The sequence below is a fragment of the Rosa rugosa genome, chromosome 2 (genome assembly GCF_958449725.1).
Source record: "Rosa rugosa chromosome 2, drRosRugo1.1, whole genome shotgun sequence".
In the NCBI taxonomy this organism is placed as follows: domain Eukaryota; kingdom Viridiplantae; phylum Streptophyta; class Magnoliopsida; order Rosales; family Rosaceae; genus Rosa; species Rosa rugosa.
In genome coordinates, this window is record NC_084821.1 from 10249194 (window position 1) to 10268619 (window position 19426).

At 38.2% G+C, this 19426-nt stretch overlaps 3 protein-coding genes and 1 long non-coding RNA gene across 5 annotated transcripts; 1 reads left to right on the forward strand and 3 right to left on the reverse strand.

Annotated features, from left to right (window-relative positions):
- Positions 1-342: 342 nt before the first annotated feature.
- Positions 343-8701, reverse strand: LOC133731891 (uncharacterized). Of its 2 annotated transcripts, XM_062159333.1 has the most exons (22): positions 8443-8701; positions 8207-8250; positions 8054-8117; positions 7728-7836; positions 7581-7648; positions 7399-7496; positions 7007-7178; positions 6234-6453; positions 5567-5693; positions 5080-5189; positions 4861-4953; positions 4652-4777; positions 4390-4523; positions 3889-3978; positions 3694-3773; positions 2659-2842; positions 2492-2563; positions 1975-2014; positions 1578-1855; positions 1233-1410; positions 908-1119; positions 343-739 (listed from the first exon to the last, which is right to left on the reverse strand). In XM_062159333.1, the coding sequence occupies exons 1-22, from the start codon at positions 8509-8511 to the stop codon at positions 443-445; spliced, it is 2865 nt and encodes a 954-aa protein (XP_062015317.1). In that variant the 5' UTR covers positions 8512-8701; the 3' UTR covers positions 343-442. The 2 variants fall into 2 exon arrangements, with proteins under 2 accessions (XP_062015317.1, XP_062015318.1); XM_062159334.1 differs by lacking the exons at positions 7581-7648; positions 8054-8117; positions 8207-8250; positions 8443-8701.
- Positions 8702-9738: 1037 nt separating this feature from the next.
- Positions 9739-11475, reverse strand: LOC133730316 (uncharacterized). The gene has a single exon (XM_062157934.1). It carries the CDS (start codon positions 11473-11475, stop codon positions 9739-9741), a length of 1737 nt encoding a protein of 578 aa, XP_062013918.1.
- Positions 11476-13096: 1621 nt separating this feature from the next.
- LOC133729238 (uncharacterized) lies at positions 13097-14476 on the reverse strand. Its single transcript, XR_009856312.1, has 5 exons — positions 14238-14476; positions 14085-14112; positions 13822-13964; positions 13619-13699; positions 13097-13200 (listed from the first exon to the last, which is right to left on the reverse strand). It is a non-coding gene; the product is annotated as an uncharacterized LOC133729238 (long non-coding RNA).
- A 1139-nt stretch (positions 14477-15615) lies between these two features.
- LOC133729808 (uncharacterized) lies at positions 15616-19103 on the forward strand. Its single transcript, XM_062157386.1, has 3 exons — positions 15616-16174; positions 16306-17386; positions 18502-19103. The coding sequence occupies exons 1-3, from the start codon at positions 15777-15779 to the stop codon at positions 18790-18792; spliced, it is 1770 nt and encodes a 589-aa protein (XP_062013370.1). The 5' UTR covers positions 15616-15776; the 3' UTR covers positions 18793-19103.
- The last annotated feature ends 323 nt before the right edge of the window (positions 19104-19426 follow it).

Here is a 19426-nt window from a genome sequence, read left to right on the forward strand (position 1 = left end):
GGTCTAAAAGAGCTTTCACATTTCTTTCAAAAAAAAAAAGAGCTTTCACATAATGTGTCTCCATTATTATTGGTCGGAATATAGGCCGATACGTCTCCAGTTCTCCACCTTGTGTTTTATGACAGGTAAGGGGTCAAACTACCTGCTTCTGTCTGATTGTTTAGCGGCAAGCCGGCAACTCTCCGAGCTTCTCTCCTAATCAGATTCCAGGTGTTAGGATGTCCCCAGTGGGGTGGCTAGGGTGGGAAGTGCGCAAGAATTTAAGTTTTACAGAAGCTTGAAAAATTTTAAGTAACAATGGAGCCCGTATCAGAGATCAGCAGACTCTCCCAACACTCCAAATCTCAGCAGAATCAAATATGAAAAATAGTCTGCTTGATATGACTGGTGTCAGATTGCTTTAAAGAATGGAATTTAACCACTGTACAATATCTCGAGAATGTTAATCACAAGAAACAACAGAAAGTGCTATACGGAGGTCATTTGAGGTTCCACATATGTACATTCTATATGTTTCTAGTTCATCTTGATAAGCATTTGGAGTACGGGCAGCATAGTGATTTCCGCTCACTTTATCACGCTTGGAAAAGATGATCTCTCTCAAGACGGGTTCATGGCCGTTGAGAAGATTGCCCAAGCTCAAAACTTTTCGCCATGACTGGTTAGCAGTGGGAGGCGTAAACATATTTGACACCACCGGTCTTTCGTTCATCGTTACTATTTGCTGCTTCTCAAACTCCTGCAAAGATAACATGGCTCAAATCTTAAATGTGTGATAAAACAATGAAGAGGAAATTTGGATCCCTCCAGAAGTTTAAGCTGCTTAACTAACACCCTCGAGGCATGAGTAACATTATTTGTTCGACTTCTGCTTAATAAGGATGGTTCATGAATACAGGCAGCGTACCTTTGGAGTATTGTCGCCTGAGGAGCTTGTTCCCATCCTTGGAAAATAAAAGTTGCAGCAGTCACGGAATATTGCTTCAGAGAGGCGTGGGGCGTGCAAGAACTTGCGATGAAGAGAAGCTGCAATAGTGAGTAGCTTCTCAACATGTTCAAAAACACCACACAGCCGTTTTATGTCTTCAATAGTATCAGTGTCAGCAGATAGCCGATTTGCTGGAATGGAAACCAAAAGTGTAAGTTATAATACCAACTTACAGTTATCTGTATATATATACTTATCTCACATATATTAGTTTCATTTTCTTTGAAAATTCAGACTAGCTAACCTTGCAAAGGCCTCAATGCAGATGTCATAGTAAGGTAAAGTTGATCGAGTTTGGTTGTCATCTGCTTCAAGCCTCCAAAATGAGTCTGATTCAAAGTATCTGCTGCCGCGCTGAAGGCAGTACATATCATTTGCTCGAGCAACTGATGTGGTCGTAAGGTTTCCAGGTAATGAAGACTCTATGAAACTCAATCAAAGAAAAGCATTAAGGAGGGTTTGGGAAAAACCATGACGACCCAGGAATGCAAGTCAAGCTAAGTAAATGATTGGTTAAAAGAACCCTTTTCCTATTTAAAAGCACGCACCACATATAACTGTTATAATCTTGGGAAGTAAAGTGAAGTACCTTTTCTCCCTCTCTATTTGGATCCATTAGCGGCTTCTGCTCAGAAGCTGGCAAAGCAGGTGCGTCATTCCAAATCTTTCGCCACAAATTCCCACTCTCAGACATTCTCTTTGACAGCCGCCCTCGAGGGGGCCAGTCATCTTTTGAACCCTCTGTTGCAGGATTATTGGATGATCCGCTCTCTTTTGTAACATCACTCTCCCAATCTCCAGGAGAATGCCAGCGAATAAAATCTTCAAAAACAGCGTCTGGATTTGCTGCTTTGAATGCTGACATGTCTAATTCAAATTTTACAGCACGTAAGTGATAGCATCTGGCTAATGATACCCACTATTGTTTTTATGATCATTGTGCAACTCCAATTGATAAAGAAAAACGAGCATTTAAAGCTTATTACCTGAAGCTAAGATCTCTCTCTCCAAAAAAGCAGAAAAGTTCTGCGATAGATAATTAATAAGATTATTAAAGGCAATACTCAATAGTAACATAACAATTATTCATCTAGTGAAAGAAATTTGCTAAGCATATCATGGAAGTACCATGATAATTAAGGATGAATTGGAAAGTTATTGCCGAATAATGGTAGGACTAATAATTAAGGGCTAAAGGCTGCCCTACACCTCAGGTTAGATAAACCCCATAAATCATTTAATTTCCCCATCTCCTGGAAATTACAATAAGCTAAAAGAATAAAATATTCGAAAACTTCAAACTACTTGAAAGCCAAATAAAGAAATTCCCTAAACCCAGAATGGCACAAAACCCCTTATCCCCGGTCTCAGTTCACTTTCATTGTAATGCATGTGATAGATTGGCATGGACAGAGTAAGAAAACTTAACTGGCAGAACTACCATATTAATAAAAAGAGCCTTGTGAGAATCCAAGTGAAATAGAAGTAATCTCTATATCTTACAAGTGAGTCACCAAAGGCTTCCACGGCCTGGAGCCGTTCTTCATGCATGTCTTCTGTCATGAGTGGTGCCTCCTATAGTGATGAAGTAGAAAAACATATACTTTCAAAATCTTCAGACCTCCGAGAGCATAAAATATGATATGGTTGCCAAATAGTGTTACACTAACCTGCGTGAATGGTGCATGCATTCTCTGTTTTGATTTCAGAAGCATCATACCTGCCTCACCAGCTGAACCCCTTCTGATACAATCTGAGGGTTTTAGATCAGCAGACACTGCAGCATGTTCAGGCCTAGCACCAAGACTTGATACACTCTGTTTAGAGTCTTGCAAATCATCTGGAATTGCAGGGCTGCAGCATGAGCAAAGTAAAGTGCATAAATAAGATGCAAACTTATCTCTCTTTGTAAATTGAAAATTCTCTTCCTTAGTCTCTACTGACTTTAAATTCCACACAAGTCAATCAAGGAGAACAAAGAAATTTGAAAAGTCTTACTCAATATAACACTAGACTTTCCCTTTGCTTTAACATAGATAAACCCTTAACATAGATGAACTATAAGCAACTTGACTTAAATTCCAAAGCAACAGGCGAGGCAGTCTACTGCATAAATCATTAATCTAGTTACTCAAATGTGGCAAAATTTCTTGAATCATCGCACCACTTCGGTTCACATCACCTAATAGGATATCCAAGGGCACCAGTCTATAACACCACGCACAGGCTAATCCAAGTATCAACCTGTGCTTGGATTAGCCTGTGCTTGGTTAGTTAATGCCAGAATAACAACCCGCCAAATCTCTGCATCAGCTGAACTTGCTAGATACCTACCTCTCCATGACCAGAAAAATTAATCTTGAATTACAAAAGACCAATATTGTAACATGCTCGAGCACCTATCTCATTCTAAGCATGTGAAACAGTTAATGAACCATTAGGCATGAAACAATGGAGAAACTCGTGAGGATGGGTGATTGTTAAAAGTAAGCATCAACCCATTATTTCAGGAAAGTGATTCGTGCAGTCTCAGCACTTAAATGAATGTATATATTTACACACACACACACACAGTGACAAATTATCTGCTTGCGAACTGGTAAATTATGGAAAAAGGAATCAAGTTTGAAAAAAGAAAGATAATCCAAACGAATTAGTTCGTATTATATGAAGAAAACCAAGGAGATCTCACTTGCTTAGTTCACCTGTCTCGTTTCCCATCAAGGTTTTCACCAGGTGTTTGCATAATACATGAGTCCTCTGACCCCTCATCCAGACCATCTTCCTGCATTTTCATTCAACTAAGAGGGTCATGCTAAAGTAAGAACGAGCTAGCATCATAAATAGAAAGCAAACAGAATGACCTAGTACGAAAAAATAAAACAAAGCACCGTTATGACCTCAATACTAGGAGATGAATGATCCATGCTTCCAACACAATCTTGAAATTCTTCATTCAATTGACGCTTCCTCTCGATGCATATAGCAAGCTGAACGAAAAGGAAATCAGATGAGATATGATTTTGGCTTTGTTTCTTCTGTGCTTTATAGGAATTACACATGATACACTGTCAAATTTGCACCATCTTAATATTAATATTCACATGTCAAGCAGAATATATATATATATATATATATATATATATATATATATATATATATATATATATATATATATTTTTTTTTCCAATATTTAACCACATGATGGTATAATTTTTGTGTTTATGTATATCTTGTAGATTGAGTAGGGACTATGGTGCCGTGCAGCCAAAATCATAAGCCTAAACCTGTGTTCATATGGGACAGATAAGCAAAGGTTTAAACCTTTTCTAACCCAATTCTTAACAACTGCGTCGAAAAGAATTTCACCATACTCCTGTGTGATATGTGCAGATAATTACCATATGAAGTTTCTGGTAAATCATACAAGTGGACAGATCAATTGAACCAAAGGCTGACATTAAGGGCAATGGCTGTGACTCTTCCCAACACCACCGAACTTCTCGAACAAACTCTATCCAGATAACAGAAATAGCTGAACAAATATAAACAAAACCCAACAGATTGTCATAATTAGGAACTCTCCTAGAAAATGAATCCAGAAGCTGAATGCCGTACACTAGGTTTTACTGCCCGAATAATATAAATGTATTCTTAAAATACCACGTATATTGCAGTTTCCAAACCAAAGAGAATGCAGGCAAAACTGTGCAAAAAGGGATTCCAGAGGTGCAGCCTTTATTCGAGAAGTCTTGTGCTCACCAGAGGCAAAACTGGGGAATTGTGCACCTGGAATTTAACACCATGGCATTTTAATTTAATGTGTTGTTTAGTTAACTACATGAACATGTAAGTGCAGGAAGGGACAGTACCATCATGAAAGAGTTCCTTGAGCACACGATCAATAACTGTAGGAGGAGGTATAACCATGGAGGAGTTCAAATTATCAGAACCTGGGTTTTCAACTACCAAAAAAAAAGATTTTGAGCATATCAAACAATAGAAAATGACATCTCCAGCTCACAAAACAAAGAATTGCAATTAAACAAAAAAGGTCCTGAGTCCAAGTTGGTATGACAGGTAAATCAAACCTGACACGAAATCTTCCATAAACTGAGCCTCAAACGACTTGTTCAATGCATCAACCAAAAGGCACAGCTGGCTAGCAAATCCAATTCTGTTTCCTATGGAAGAATCAGTTCTGAAAGAAAGTAATTATCAGAAACCTTAAAAAGAGTTAAGCACACTACACAAGAATACCCGATGTTAGATGCTCCATATAATCCCCAATCAATATATAAATGACATACTAGCACTTTGCAGATGCACTTCACTGAATATTGCTTCCAAAGACCAAGTTCAAATTTACATAAATTTCAAGTGTACAATTACAAAGTAGCTAGAAACTAGTTCTCTTGTCATATTGCGGTATACAGTAGAGAAGAGAGACAGAATCAAGATCCCGTAAATGTTCACAATTTACATCGATAAAAGCCATCACAATGACACAAACACTCCGGCATAGCTTGTACTTAACAAAATTGTATAAAATGACAGCTGTATAAAGTATTTACTCACAAAGTTGAAGACATATTAGGAGATAATATCCATTTTTGAGCCTCATGGGGTGAAGAATTTTCCAGTTCAGCCATCTCCAGGGAGCTCTCGACCACCTTTTCAGACCACAAGGCAACCAACTCAAACCCTGTATGGAGACAATACATAATCAGACAAAATGAAATAATAGTCCATTTGGATGAGGGGATTCCAAATAATGGAGTTGGATTTCAACAATAAGCTTCCACTGGTTAGAGAACCCATGAAAGTACCAAACACAATGTATTTGAAATGACTATTTTCAGTGAGTAATTGACATCCTTGTATTCTTCCATTTCTTACCACATAAATACAAACATTTAGGTACCTCTTAACATTGAATATAAGCAATTTATCTACAACCATTTATCTGAAACCCCTATATTTGAAAATTACGACCAAATGGAATCCCACATGTCCTTCACATTCAACAAGCATAAAGCAAGATGAATATAAAGAAGTTTGTCATTAACAACAAAATAGGGTCGGTCACTTATTAGGACTGCATAGAAAGAATAAGTGCATCAGGAAATAAAGAGAACATCTAGTCCACATTGAGTTATCTAGTATACCCAAGTATATATTGTGCAAAACAGAAATGACATGACTGGAAAAACCTCAGTACACAAGCAATAAAATTTACGATTACCTTTTACAGGGTCTTCAGCAGAATACCACTCACTCCATGGACAATCATCATCCCATTGTGTTCTATTGTGCATGTCACCACCAAGATCGTCTCCAGATTCAGTAACATCAGCATCAGCTCTTTGTACATCATCGTCATCAGGCGGAAGGGATCTGTAGGTTAGCTTCATAGTAAAATGGACTTTGAAGAGATGCATGGAAAAGTCCAATGTGGAGTAGGCCTTCAGAATCAAATGACAATATATTAGAACTTGGCAAAAAGAGAAACCAAATGTAATCTTAAAGAAAATACAGTTTCAGGTAACTGCAAATTCCAGAGCTAAAAACTTGGGCGTGCGAATATGATGTAATCACAGGGCTCATAGCAAATATCTAGAACGAGATAGGTAAACCGACGGCATACAAATAATAATAATAATAATAATAATAACTGATCCATAATGAAGGAAACCGACATAGGCATTTGCACTTGCAAAAAGGAAAAAGAAAAAAGGTTGCTTCTCACAAGGCAAACTTAAATATAACACCTTGCATAAAGGAATATAAAAAATAATAACAAAAAAATTGTTCTTTCCAACCTACCCATTAGCATTATTATATGAAACAGAGCAGGAAATGAACAAGAGGCACAACATGGAGAAATTAGTACAGCATAACATTATATCCGCCAAGCAAAGTGGTGATTGCAAGCTCAACAAAATAAAGAAACAACCAATGTATAGCAGTAGATAATATAAAAACCAAAGAAAATGGTATAGAGGTGGTAGAACTTACAAATTTAGAAACAAACAACTCGTATAATCCTTCCAAATGCATAAGTTTTACTGGAACCTGGCTACCAATATGATCAGCCTCAAATCTTCTAGTGAAAACTGTTCCCATATTCTGAATGCCAATGTAAGCTTTCCTAGCAGGAACATGCACCGGGACAAATGCGGGCCACAAACTGCATACCCAAGTTTTAAATGATTTCATGAGTCACTGTGCTTTATTCACATAAAATTATCCGACAGCATGATAATAGATCAATAAACTTTAGTCTACTAATTGTAAAGGAACAGCATGTTCATAGTGATCTAACACCAGACTACAATTGATCAGGATATGTAAAAGAATTCAAAGTTACAAGAGTAGAGTTTCAACTTTCAACTAAGCATCCCACCCACCTTGAACAATTTGATAAAGCAATTGCAACTGCACTTAAAAGCTTGCTAGCCTCAGGAGCGTCAAGAACCACTCCGCTGGCACTTTGTGGAGCAATTACCTGAAGGATTATGCTCATCAAATTTTACATGCAAAAATATCAGTAAAGAACATAAAGGGGAAAAGATGTCAGGTTAAAACAAACCAAAAAATCTTTGACCCCAAAGCACAACTGCAAATCATGCAATCTGGGATCCCAATCCATAACTTTACCTGTGCATCCAGGATAAAAAAAAGATATTAGCCTACCATCCTAGTATTGTGATGAAAACCAAAAGAAATTCTTTAGTACCGTCATTTTTAGATCCAAAGTAGTATTCCATGCAGTAACTTTTCACTGCAAACTTCAACTCATATTTAACCTTATAAAACTCCTCTGAAACCTCCCTTGCATCCTTTTTCTACAACCAAAGAATACATAAAACAATCAAATAATCGCAAAAAAGCTTCTTCTCTCGACATGATCAAACACAATATAATTTCACCATAATGCCAACGGCCACAAAAATCAAACTTGACAATGCAAAGTACCAATGACACTCAAATTACAAGTAATTGTTGCAGTATGTTTCATTCACACAACACATTTGATAACAAAACCAAGCTTTTTAAGCATACCAACAGATTTTTCGGACCGTCGGCTATCCATTGCCTACAAACCGCCTCTATATCAGAAATGAACCTGTAAAACATCAAATATATGAACCAAAATTAGTTACATCAGTCAAAAAATTTCAGAACAAGCACTGATAAAAAAATAAAATGAATTACCTTTCCCATGAAGAGGCAAGAGTGAAATCATCAAAATGCTCAACCTGCCAAAAAAAAAAATTACCTTGAGTGTTCAGATTAAGCTTATAAAGACTATTACTAATCTCATTAGTGGCTTTAAAAGTAATGATTTTTTTTTTTTTTGGCAAAAGTTCAGGCAAATTCCAATTTAGTAAGAAAAAATTGAAATTAAAAAAAAAAAAAAAATAGAAAATTGAAAGCAATGAAGTTGAAACCTCGTCCTCCTCCTCCTCCTGTTGAGCTTGGTCGTCTGCGGAAGATTCCATCTTGCTGGAAGAAGCCATTTATTTAAGTAAGAGAAAAAATGTGAATCTCGGACTGTAGATACGGCGTCGTATAGGTTTGTATCTAATTGACGACGACGACGACGATGGCTGAGATCGAGATCTGTGGGATTGAAGGAATACGATTAGGATCTGTAAAGTGCGGGAATTGCAGAGACTTACTGCTTCCCGCTGGGTTACGTTTTATGCAAATTGCACTTACCTTATCAAGCTTTTTGTTAATTCCTAAAACTCCCCCCAGTTAATCCGGATTTGCAATATGTCCCCTCCGAGTTCACAAAACCGCCACATGTGTCCCTTCATCTCCAAGTTATACGTACTAGCCTTCCTGCACGCGCGATGCGGAAGGGCCGCTCTCGCGCGTGCGTATTGTTTTTCCTTTCTTGCTACGCATGTTTGAAATGTTACTCATGAGTGAAATATAATTTCTGTGTTGCATGTTACCTAACTCTTTGAATGGTGTACGTAGTTTGTGGGATGAATTTTATCCATTTCTGTGCAGAAGGGCCGCGCTCGCGTGTGCGATTAGGTTCTGTGTTTTTTTTATTATTTGCGGGCTATTATCTTTGTACGATGTTTTCACAATTACTTTTGCATCTGAAATGTGTCTACTTCCAATCTAGTGCCGTAACTATTATGAAGCCGCATCTTTAATTTTATATAAGAAAACCTCGAAAGTGCGAGGAAATTTTTTTTTTTTTTTGAAAAAAAAAAAAAAACACTTAGTCAAGGGGACGTGAAAGCCTTATCCCTCGAAAAAAAGTTTGCACCGGACAAAGAGACCCTCTTAATCCTCTACAAACTAAGTTGAGCTTCTACTACCATTACCTAAGAAACAATGACTTCCAATAACAGTGGAAAAAAAAAAAAAAAAAGGCATCTCATATATTTGCTGTTTGTACCCAGATTAAATAAACACAAATGACAATGATAAGAAAAAAAAAACTAACAAAATATAAGTACCTTATATAATGCTGCCAATACAAAAAGCTTTAAAAAAATAATAAAAAGTATTATGATCACCGTAACATGAAGACCAGCTTCTACACACTTGCATTCACGGATTCTTTTTCCTTTGAAAAGTTATCTTCCTTGCGGCTCTTAAGATTAGCAATCTCATGGTGTCCTAAAAAATATAAATGTCTTAAATATGCAGCTTTATCAACTAAAAAAAATTTCTTTTATAAAAAAAATAATCAATCGTCTTAGGTACCTTCTAAAATTGCATTATGTGGAAGGAAGCAAAATTTCTTTATACACAACGTTTACTGTGAATACCCCTTCCTCACCCTCTAATGAACCTTTTTTTACCAAAACTTTGGTGCTTGCCTCTGAAACTCCTCTCGATAAAGCCACGTACAGCTGTCCATGGCTGAACACATGATCAGGAAGGTAAATACCAACATTTGGTATTGTCTGGCCTTGTGATTTATTTATGGTAAGTGCAAAACTCAACTTTACGGGGAACTGCTTTCTTGTCATCTCAAACGGGAGTCCAGAACTTTCGGCACTCTTAAGAGCGATTCTTGGCAAGAAAACTCTAGTTCCCGAAAAATGTCCTGTTAAAATCTCTGCATCAATTAGATTGTTATATGCTCCGCGGCAAGTCAATCTTGTACAGTTGCACAACCCCATCTTTGGGTCAATATTCCTCAAAAGCATAATTGGGGCACCTTTCTTTATAATCAACTGATGTGGCGGCATACCAGAAGGTGAAATCGAATTTAAAAATTCTTGTTGATACATATTTCTGGTGTCATCCTCAACTGAGTCGAAAGAGTATAAGATTCGTTCAGGCCCTGGAAAGTGTTGTATGATTCTTTCATTGAGTACGTCAACATCATCATTTTTTGGAGTAATTATTGCTCTTTCAACCATGTACCCGGCATCATTTACATGACGATCCAAATTAGGGAAGACTTGATTAACCAACTGGTTGATTGATTCTTCATTCTCCCATGGTATGATCATGGGCCAAGGTATTTGTATTATGTCTTCAACCACAGTTGGTTGTTCTCCATTACCAACACGAAGTAAGAACTCTGAGAAATCTGGATCGTTGATGGATCTCATATTCTGTGTCAAACGAAGAATCTTCACATCCTTCCAAAATGAAGCATTAATCAAACTGGCTTGCACCATCTCAAATCTCGTACCCTTATGGATAACAGGAAGAACTTGTCGGAAATCACCCCCGAAGATCATCACCTTTCCTCCAAATGGGAAATCGACACTTGTTATGTCTCTAAATGTTCGATCAAGAGCTTCAAACCCATATCGATTCATCATTGGTGCTTCATCCCAAACAATTGCCGATGACTTTCTTATCAACTCTGCTAAATCAGATTGTTTACTAATACAACATGTTGAAGATGCATCAAGATTAAGAGGAATTTTAAACCTAGAGTGTGCCGTCCTCCCACCAGGTAGTATTGTTGCTGCTATGCCAGAAGTTGCTGTTGTCAATACAATATGATCATTGCTTCTCAAGCTTGCTAATAATGCACGATATAAGTATGTCTTTCCAGTTCCTCCTGGACCATCAACAAAAAATATGGCATTGTCATGACACTCAATAGCAGATATTATGGAATTGTATGCAAAAGTTTGATCCTCATTCAAATGATGAACTGCATCCCGGTCTTCTTGAGGAATGTTAATTGAAATTTCATCTTGTATTAGCCTTGGCATTGAAGAATTTTCACCACCATCTTGAGTCATTTCTGGCAAGTCATAATCAAAAACGGACTTACTGTGCTGCACCAACAACTCGTTCAAGTCTCGTAAAAGTCTATTTGTGATACGTACATTGTCCGTGGTGCTCGAAGAAGGATAATCCTCTATCATGAATGGATAAAATTCATCCCACAAACTGCGTACTTCATGGGGCATGCAATAAACCAGGATGGTGACAAACAATCTTCTTAAACAATCATCATTGCCTCGATGCTCAAGAGTCCACATAACCACTGCAACAATCACAAACGAAGCTGCTGTGACAGACCACAGCTCCCAAGTAAATGGTTGAAGAAAGACCCAAGCATTTGACTTTGAATTGGAAACAGGCGCCACTATCACTAACCCAGTGGTAGCATAGGGCTGAGAAAAATCCACAATCATTGTGCGGTTTTTCACAATTGCAATGTCCCCAACAGCTGCATCAAATACCTGCCAAAATTTTCGATTACAAAGAAGGTGTTGATCAAATGAAGTAGATAAATATTACTATGGTTCTCCATCAAACTAAATTTCCAGTTCATACTCGGCATGTAGATTGTTTCAAGCGATCTGCATGTGCTAACTCATACATCATGTTTCCATGTATTGGTACGTTATCTTACCCTAAAGCAGACTCACATTTTAAACATTCTTTGGATAATACCAATTCTAAAGCCAGTAAAGTATACTTACATTTTGTGCAACCATCTTCACAAGCTCATCATAACTGGGATTGGACTGACCATTCCCAAAAGGTACAAATCTGTAAGGAATATCATACGGACCATCATACATGTTTTATGAAATATATAACAACGAATGACTTCAAGAACACCTAAATTGACTTCAAGAACAAACCATCCCCAAATCCCTGAACCCAAATACCAACCAAATCGATTTGAAGAACAAACCATCCCCAAATCCATAAACCCAGCAGCAAATTCCTAAATTAGAGTAAGACCCAACTCTATTTCAGTCACCCACATCTCTAAATCGATAGAAGCCCAAACACCCAAACCTAATTGCAAAGGACATTAGCAAAAACACCCAAATCAATATCCCAAGAGAACCCTAAAACCCAAAACAAATCAAAGTTGAAACCCTAAAATGATCGAAGAAAGAGGCTTACCATCCAACAATAGTGAATCAATACTTCGGAATCGTTCGTGAAATTGAAGAACTCAACCAAAACCCAAGTTAGCTGAGGAGAGGTTGAAGAAGAATCTTTTGTGTCCAAAACCTAGCTCGGGCGGTGCGTCTCTAGCTTCCGTCTCTTCTGGGGAAGAAGAACCTCTCATGGTTTTGAGATGAGAGGAATGAATCGATCTGATAGCTAGCTCTAGTTGCTCTAGGTCAGGAGAGCGCGAGGTAAAAAAGAGATGTTTTGATTTTTTTCACTGGGTACGGGAAAGCACGGGGTGAGAGGCTGCTTTGGTTGTTGGTTTGTACTTTGTAGACCGATACGAGAGAGCAGTGATGGAGGAAGAGCAGCGAAGAAGAGGAGCTGCTAGGTCGGGCGAGGGAAAACTAAGAATGAACGAAGACAGTGAGCTTTTTCATTTTTCCACCAAGTGGTGGAACTCGGGGTCTAGGTCAGAAGAAGAGGGACTTGTAGTTAGGCGAAAAACCTTTTTTTGTCCACACAAGGAGAAATAACTTTTCCATTTACTCAGACAACAGAATCTGTTGTCTGAATTTTCTAAATTATAACAAACTTGAAAAAGTTGAATTGGTGTTGATTTTGATACCATTTAGACGACATAAATAGTTAAATCTGTTGTCTGAAGACGTTCAAAAAAATCAGACAACAGAAAAAATGTCTTCTGTCGTCTGAGGGGTATGGTATGAAGCATTTTTTGACATAGTGGCAACATCAATCAAAGCCCCAACTTGATCTGTGTAGGGTATACGCGCACCGAGCGAAGTAATTCAGTGGTTTGCTTCACCGTTGCCTATGAACTCTCAACTTTACTGCCACCACAGAGCATCTGAAATCAATTTTACTAAGTAAAACAAAATCAAAGTAAAGCGAAGCACTCAATAAGCAGAAAGTCACCTCATTTTGTTTGTTAAGAATCTTCACAGTTTCAGTATTAGAAACAAAAGTAAAGGAAACAAATAACAACCCTCTATAATCAATTTTGACCGGTAAACAATATTAGAAATTAAGATTAGAAAAAGCCAACAACATGAATGAGGTAGAAGACATAGAGAGATCTGGCCTTGAATGATTAACTTTGAGCAATAAAAAGAACACAGTTTGCATGCCATCTGACTGTTCCTAGTAATCTGCAGAAGCAATTACTTCCTACGTATATAGTGAACATAACATTTATATTATTTTAAGAAAATTAGATGTTTTAACAGACTCTAGAAATCAAGTAATAACCTTAAAGCTTTGTTCAATATGCTCCTTAATTCCTCACAGCTTCAATCAATTCTTCCTTAATTGCTCACCCGTCCTGTTAATCTGATATGGAGCAAGTTACCAATTCTCCTCTCTCAAATGATGCATACACAACCAATCATAAATTAAGTGTAAAAGAAAACTACAAACCAATGGAATTGCTAATCAAGCATGTAATGGCATACCTAATAAGGACTTGAATTCCAATTTCATCAACCTTCCTAAGATCCTTACTTCCAATTGTTGCTGATAACTCTAAAAGAGGGGCTGGGTTAAGGCCTATGCTGGAATCAATAGCTGCATTAACATGAAGGTATTGCACATCTAGCTGCAATCACATAAAGAAAAATAAAGATATGAACTGATTCTAGAAATCAATTAATATAACCTTAGAACTCTGTCCAAATTTGATACCTTTTTTTTTTTTTGTAACGACCAAATTTGATACCTTAATTGCTCACTGATTCTCACCAATCCTGTTACACATATAACAACACCATTAGTAGAATCGAAGGAATTTATTTTTCTTGTTTCCCTTTTTCTGGGATGTACCAGAAAAAAGAAAAAGAAAAAGAAAAAAAAACAAAGAGTATGATTATACCTTCTAAACACGATTCAGTTGAGTGCTCTTCCGAACCAAATCGAAATCCAAATTGAAATTGCAGGAATTTGATTTTCTTCTTTTTCCTTGTTCTGGGTTGATCATCCATCTTGCCTCTTTTATAGTTGGTAAATCGTGGTGAGCCCATTGAGCGCCGATAACTTCCCACGTTCATGTTAAGATCGTGAGTTTTCTGGTTGGTTATTACCGGTGAAGGAGGCAATTCTCAGTTGAGTGGGTATTTCGTGCGTCTCCCACGTCCGACTCTCTCCCCGGATAAACAAATTCAATTTCTTTTTGTTTGGTTTTTTTACAGTAATAACCTTGTGTTTGTTTGTCAGAGTCAGATGAAATATGGGTAAATTAGGCAGTTCAAAATTTGGTGAAGCTTTTAGACGCTTCGCTTTATTGTAGTAGAGATAGAAAAAAATTAAACAGTTCCAGATATTTATAGTTTAGACAACCACAATAATCTATGTGGACTTGTAACCAAAAAAAAAAAAAAATCTATGTGGACTTGAAAAGACGACTAAATCCTTAGATCATAGATTATTTAAAAGTATCTTTTAATAAATAGAGGACATAATCGTAATAAACAAAATAACCTAATAAAATTTTAATTTATTTTTCCTTAAAATCTCTCTCTATAACTTCCCACTTCCACAACAAAAGAGAGGGGGGGGGGGGATACGGCCTATTGGAACTAAATACTGCCTTATCTCTCTCTCTAAAATTTTAAAATTAAATCCACACACAGTGTGTGTTTTGGTCTAGTTTATTATACTAAAACTAATCTTACAGTCACGAGGAGAGATAAGGCAGTATTTAGTTCCAATGGGCCGTATTTATTCTCTTGTAATAAAAAGATGCTTTTTGACCAATTTTCTTTTACGTAGTTGGCTAATTATTTTATCAAAACATCTCTACTACTTTGCTTTGGTATCTTTGCTAACACAAAATTGGATCCAATAAAATGAAAGAAGCAAAAGTGTTGCGTACTTAAGAGTAGAGTAGTGAAACTCTGGAGTCGGTAAAGCTGTTAGATTACTTGGTGTTGTTTGTGATATACTACATATAATAAAAGTATAAAACTCCAAAACGCTATAAAACACCCCAAAAAGCTCCGAACCGCAATGAATCTCCGAGGAACAGCCGAGACAGCAATGTCCAAAATCAACGATAAAACGCCAAAAACCTCTCCAATCCAATCCCGCAGAACAAGGGAAGACAAACTGACACAAACCGCGGGACAGGAGGTCCCACAACCGTCCGATCAAGTCCGTAACCATCGGGTTACGATGCTCCTCAACGCACCCAATCCTAACCCTCGACCACCAAAGTTCTTTTAACTAATTTTAATCACACGCTCCCAAACACAAAAGTAACAAACCCACTAGGCCACCACTCTCACTCTCTCTTTCTGTCAGAAAGTATGGAAGCTCAGAAATGTGAAAGCAACGACTCTCTCTCTGTAAATTTTGATAGATAGGGAAACTGGCCGAGTGAGCCGAGTCGAACCGCATTGAGCTCTACCTAGCTATGGCGGCAGCGTTGGAGTGCTGGTCGAGCCGGGCGAGTACGGACGAGGACATGGTGGAGCAGGCCGTGCTGATGAGGACGGAGGACAGATCCGAGGGGATGAAGTCGTCGTCGGCGGAGAGCTCGGCCACCGTCGCCGGAGTTAAAGAGTCGTCGGCGATGCAGAAGAAGCTGCAGAGGCTGAGCAGGAACGTGAGCGAGGCGATTGCCTCGCTCAAGAACTCGCTGAATCTTGACTCGGCCACTGACTCGCAAACGACGTCGTCTAAGATCGAGAGCTGTAGGAAGGTAGTGTGGGGAAGCGTGGTGAGGAACCTCACTCAGCTATATCCTGGTAGTCAGTTACCGGAAAAGCTCGTCTCCAATCTTCGCAAGCATTATGATTCTCTTCCCCTCAGGTTCGAAGCCTTTTTACTTTGGATTGAATCGAGCTGAGTGGTTTGTTAATTGTTAGCAGTAAAGATTTTGGTTCCGAATTTAGGGTGCATTGCTTCTGTCGATTTACTGATTTCGGTTTTTTGTTGAACAGTTATGCTCAGGCGGGGTTTGAGATGAAAGAAGTGTTTCTTCATATAAAATTGATAGAGCAGGCAGCGGTGGACGACCACCCTGCAATGTTGATTCAAGAGGTGTCTGAACATGAAGGTCAGGGGTCTGTCTACAAGCTCACATTTGCTTGTAACTCTTTGGTTTCGCGGCCGGTGATGTCGGATGCGCTTGAAACCGCATCCATTTGCTGCAAAAAGATACAGATCTTTGAGAAGAAGGGTTGTACTCTTGGCATTGTTCTACTTATGGTTCAAGCTGGGCAGGAGAAGTCGTTCAGAAACCGGGTTGAAATTGCGTTGAAATCAGCTGTAAAGAAGCCCAAACTCAACACAGTAAAGCTCCCATTTGGGCTGTGTGGGTGTCAGGAAGAAAGTACCAAGGGGAGAGATATGGGAGAGATGGAGGAAGACATTGGTGAACAAAATTATAGAAATGGGATTGAGATTTCGAGTCAAAAGATTCAGCTTCCGACACCCCTACCCACTACGTCAGTCTTTGTGTCTGTAGATGAATGGCAGACAATCCAATCTGGTGGAGATGAGATAGGGAAGTGGCTGTTGAACTCTGATAGTCTTGACTTTGTCGATCAGATTGGACCCAATACGTTTAAGGGAGTTTACAAGGGCAAAAGGGTTGGAATTGAGAAGCTAAAAGGGTGTGACAAGGGGAACTCTTATGACTTTGAGCTCCGAAGAGATCTCTTGGAGCTCATGACGTTTGGGAACAAGAACATTCTGCAATTTTATGGTGTTTGCATTGATGAGAATCATGGGTTGTGCGTTGTGACAAAGTTGATGGAAGGTGGATCCGTATATGACTTGATGATTAAAAGCAAGAAGGTTCAGACTAAGGATGTAATAAGGATTGCCGTTGATGTTGCAGAGGGGATCAAGTTCATGAATGATCATGGCGTTGCATATAGAGACCTCAACACACAGCGTATCTTGTTAGATCGAAATGGGAATGCTTGCTTAGGTGACATGGGTATAGTCTCTGCTTGCAAAGGTGTTGGTGAGGCAACGGAGTATGAAACTGATGGATACCGGTGGCTAGCTCCTGAGGTTTGTTCTGTTTCCTCAGTTACAGTTCAGTGAATTATTATAACTAGGACTCAGAAATGTTCCTGATATTTTCATTTTAGAAGTTAAGCTAGCTATTCAGACTACATCTTGCACAACCATGGTGATGGCGTCATTCCATGCATTTTGTGTTTCAGACCTGTTTAAGCTTAAAATGACTTCGTCAATGACCATAAACTTTTGTCTTGTCAATCTGCATCTTCAGGCCTCTGGGAACAATCCTTCTCCATTGGATACCCAAATTCCCCTTAGATTATTTTTCAAGGACTGATGGAAATGATCTATTTGCAGACAATATAGTTATATATATAGACATCATTTTGCCTTCTTTTCTATGATTAACTTCTGTTAGGTTTTTACCAGCATTCATAATAGAGTCAGTGTATCTACTTCAGCTTTTCTTGATCGGTCCATTATTACTTAAAGATACTTTATGTCATTTCTTCCCATGCAATTGTTTAAGCATGCCTAACATGTCATCATCATGATTGTAATTCCTGGTACTTTAATATAGTGTTTACCATTGTCTTTAGAACAATAAATTCCATTAAACACTATAACCTCTTCTATGCATTCCACTGAACAAAGCAGCTCAGCCGCAACCTTATACTACTGCTACTTTGAACAATATAGGGATGATGTGTGGAGCCCCCAGATGAAGCTTTTAAGTGTTTAGCATCATGATAGTTATAAAGCATTGTACCCTATCGGATCAAGTTTTCATGTCACTCTGTAAACACATATTTTATCCAACTTTCATTAGCTTTTGGATAATCATTAGGTTCCAACCTCTAATTCCACTTGATGATGAAATGCAAATATCTTAAGTGTGGGTTGATTAGATTTGCTTTTGTTTATTTAACTTAGGAGTTAGGACCACCTTTCTCCCTCTAGCTCCATTGATCAACTTGCTCTGTGATATCATAATACAGTTCTAATAATAAGGAAAGTTAAGAGCTGTTCTTCCTTATAAATTACAGCTCACCTCTGATTTGAATTTATAGTGTTTGTTTCACTAAACCTTTGCCACATCTTTTTCTATGGTATATCCCACTAAAGTATTTACTGTTTTCTTTTACCTCTTTGGTTTTACACAGATCATTGCTGGTGATCCAGAAAGTGTTAGTGAGACATGGATGAGTAATGTATATAGTTTCGGGATGGTGATTTGGGAGATGGTGACTGGTGAGGCAGCCTACTCCGCATGTTCACCGGTCCAAGCAGCAGTTGGGATAGCTGCCTGTGGCCTCAGACCTGAGATTCCAAAGGACTGTCCACAAATGCTGAGATCCTTGATGACCAAGTGCTGGAACAACTCCCCCTCAAAGCGTCCTCAATTCTCTGAAATTCTATCACTATTGCTGCGGACCAACAACAATGTAAGGTGAGGATCTGTATTCTCAATGGTATGAGGACCGTAATTTATTAATGTTTAGTACTAATGTAAAACTACCCCGAATTTTGGGGAGGAGTGAGTGCTTAATGTAGGTGCAAAAATAGACTGTGTAGCTGAATTAAGGAAAAGTCTTCCTTCATCTACATTGCAAATTACTTCTCTTTATATCTATCTCCACATTGTAATTTTGTATCCAAAAAAATAGAGAAAAAAAGAAAATCCAAGAGTTCCTTTGTATGATTGTGGTCCTTTGATGTGTTAGCTAAACCTACCTACCATAATTCATTATGGTGATGATTTTGGTAGTGGGAATATTTAATTCATTTTCGTTGTGCCAATGTGCCATCATTGATTGAGTAGGGAATTTGACAATTGCATGTAAAAGCTTATGATTTTCATATGCAAGTAATGGTGGATATAATTAGTAGGATAGGGGACAAGCTGTGAGAAATCATATGCTCACACCTCTCTTTCTTTTTCTGTGTTTTGTTACTTCTGTGCCAAATTAAAAGGGTGTCTTCTGTATTATTAACTATCTGACGGACAAGGGAGTGTCCATCTTGTCTCTTGGTCCCATGAGCAATGAATCCAGCACCTGCAACCGCAAATTTGTAGGGCATATGACT

Excerpts from the sequence above, each read along its gene's own strand:
- LOC133730316 (XM_062157934.1), bottom strand. The coding sequence starts at position 11,475 with ATGTGGACTCTTGAGCATCGAGGCAATGATGATTGTTTAAGAAGATTG.
- LOC133729808 (XM_062157386.1), top strand. The coding sequence starts at position 15,777 with ATGGCGGCAGCGTTGGAGTGCTGGTCGAGCCGGGCGAGTACGGACGAG. Across the intron at positions 16,175-16,305 it reads TATGATTCTCTTCCCCTCAG|TTATGCTCAGGCGGGGTTTG; the intron begins GTTCGAAGCCTT and ends TTTGTTGAACAG. Across the intron at positions 17,387-18,501 it reads ACCGGTGGCTAGCTCCTGAG|ATCATTGCTGGTGATCCAGA; the intron begins GTTTGTTCTGTT and ends GGTTTTACACAG.
- LOC133731891 (XM_062159333.1), bottom strand. The coding sequence starts at position 8,511 with ATGGCTTCTTCCAGCAAGATGGAATCTTCCGCAGACGACCAAGCTCAA. Across the intron at positions 8,251-8,442 it reads AGGAGGAGGAGGAGGACGAG|GTTGAGCATTTTGATGATTT; the intron begins GTTTCAACTTCA and ends TTTTTTTGGCAG. Across the intron at positions 7,837-8,053 it reads ACGGTCCGAAAAATCTGTTG|AAAAAGGATGCAAGGGAGGT; the intron begins GTATGCTTAAAA and ends CTTTGGTTGTAG.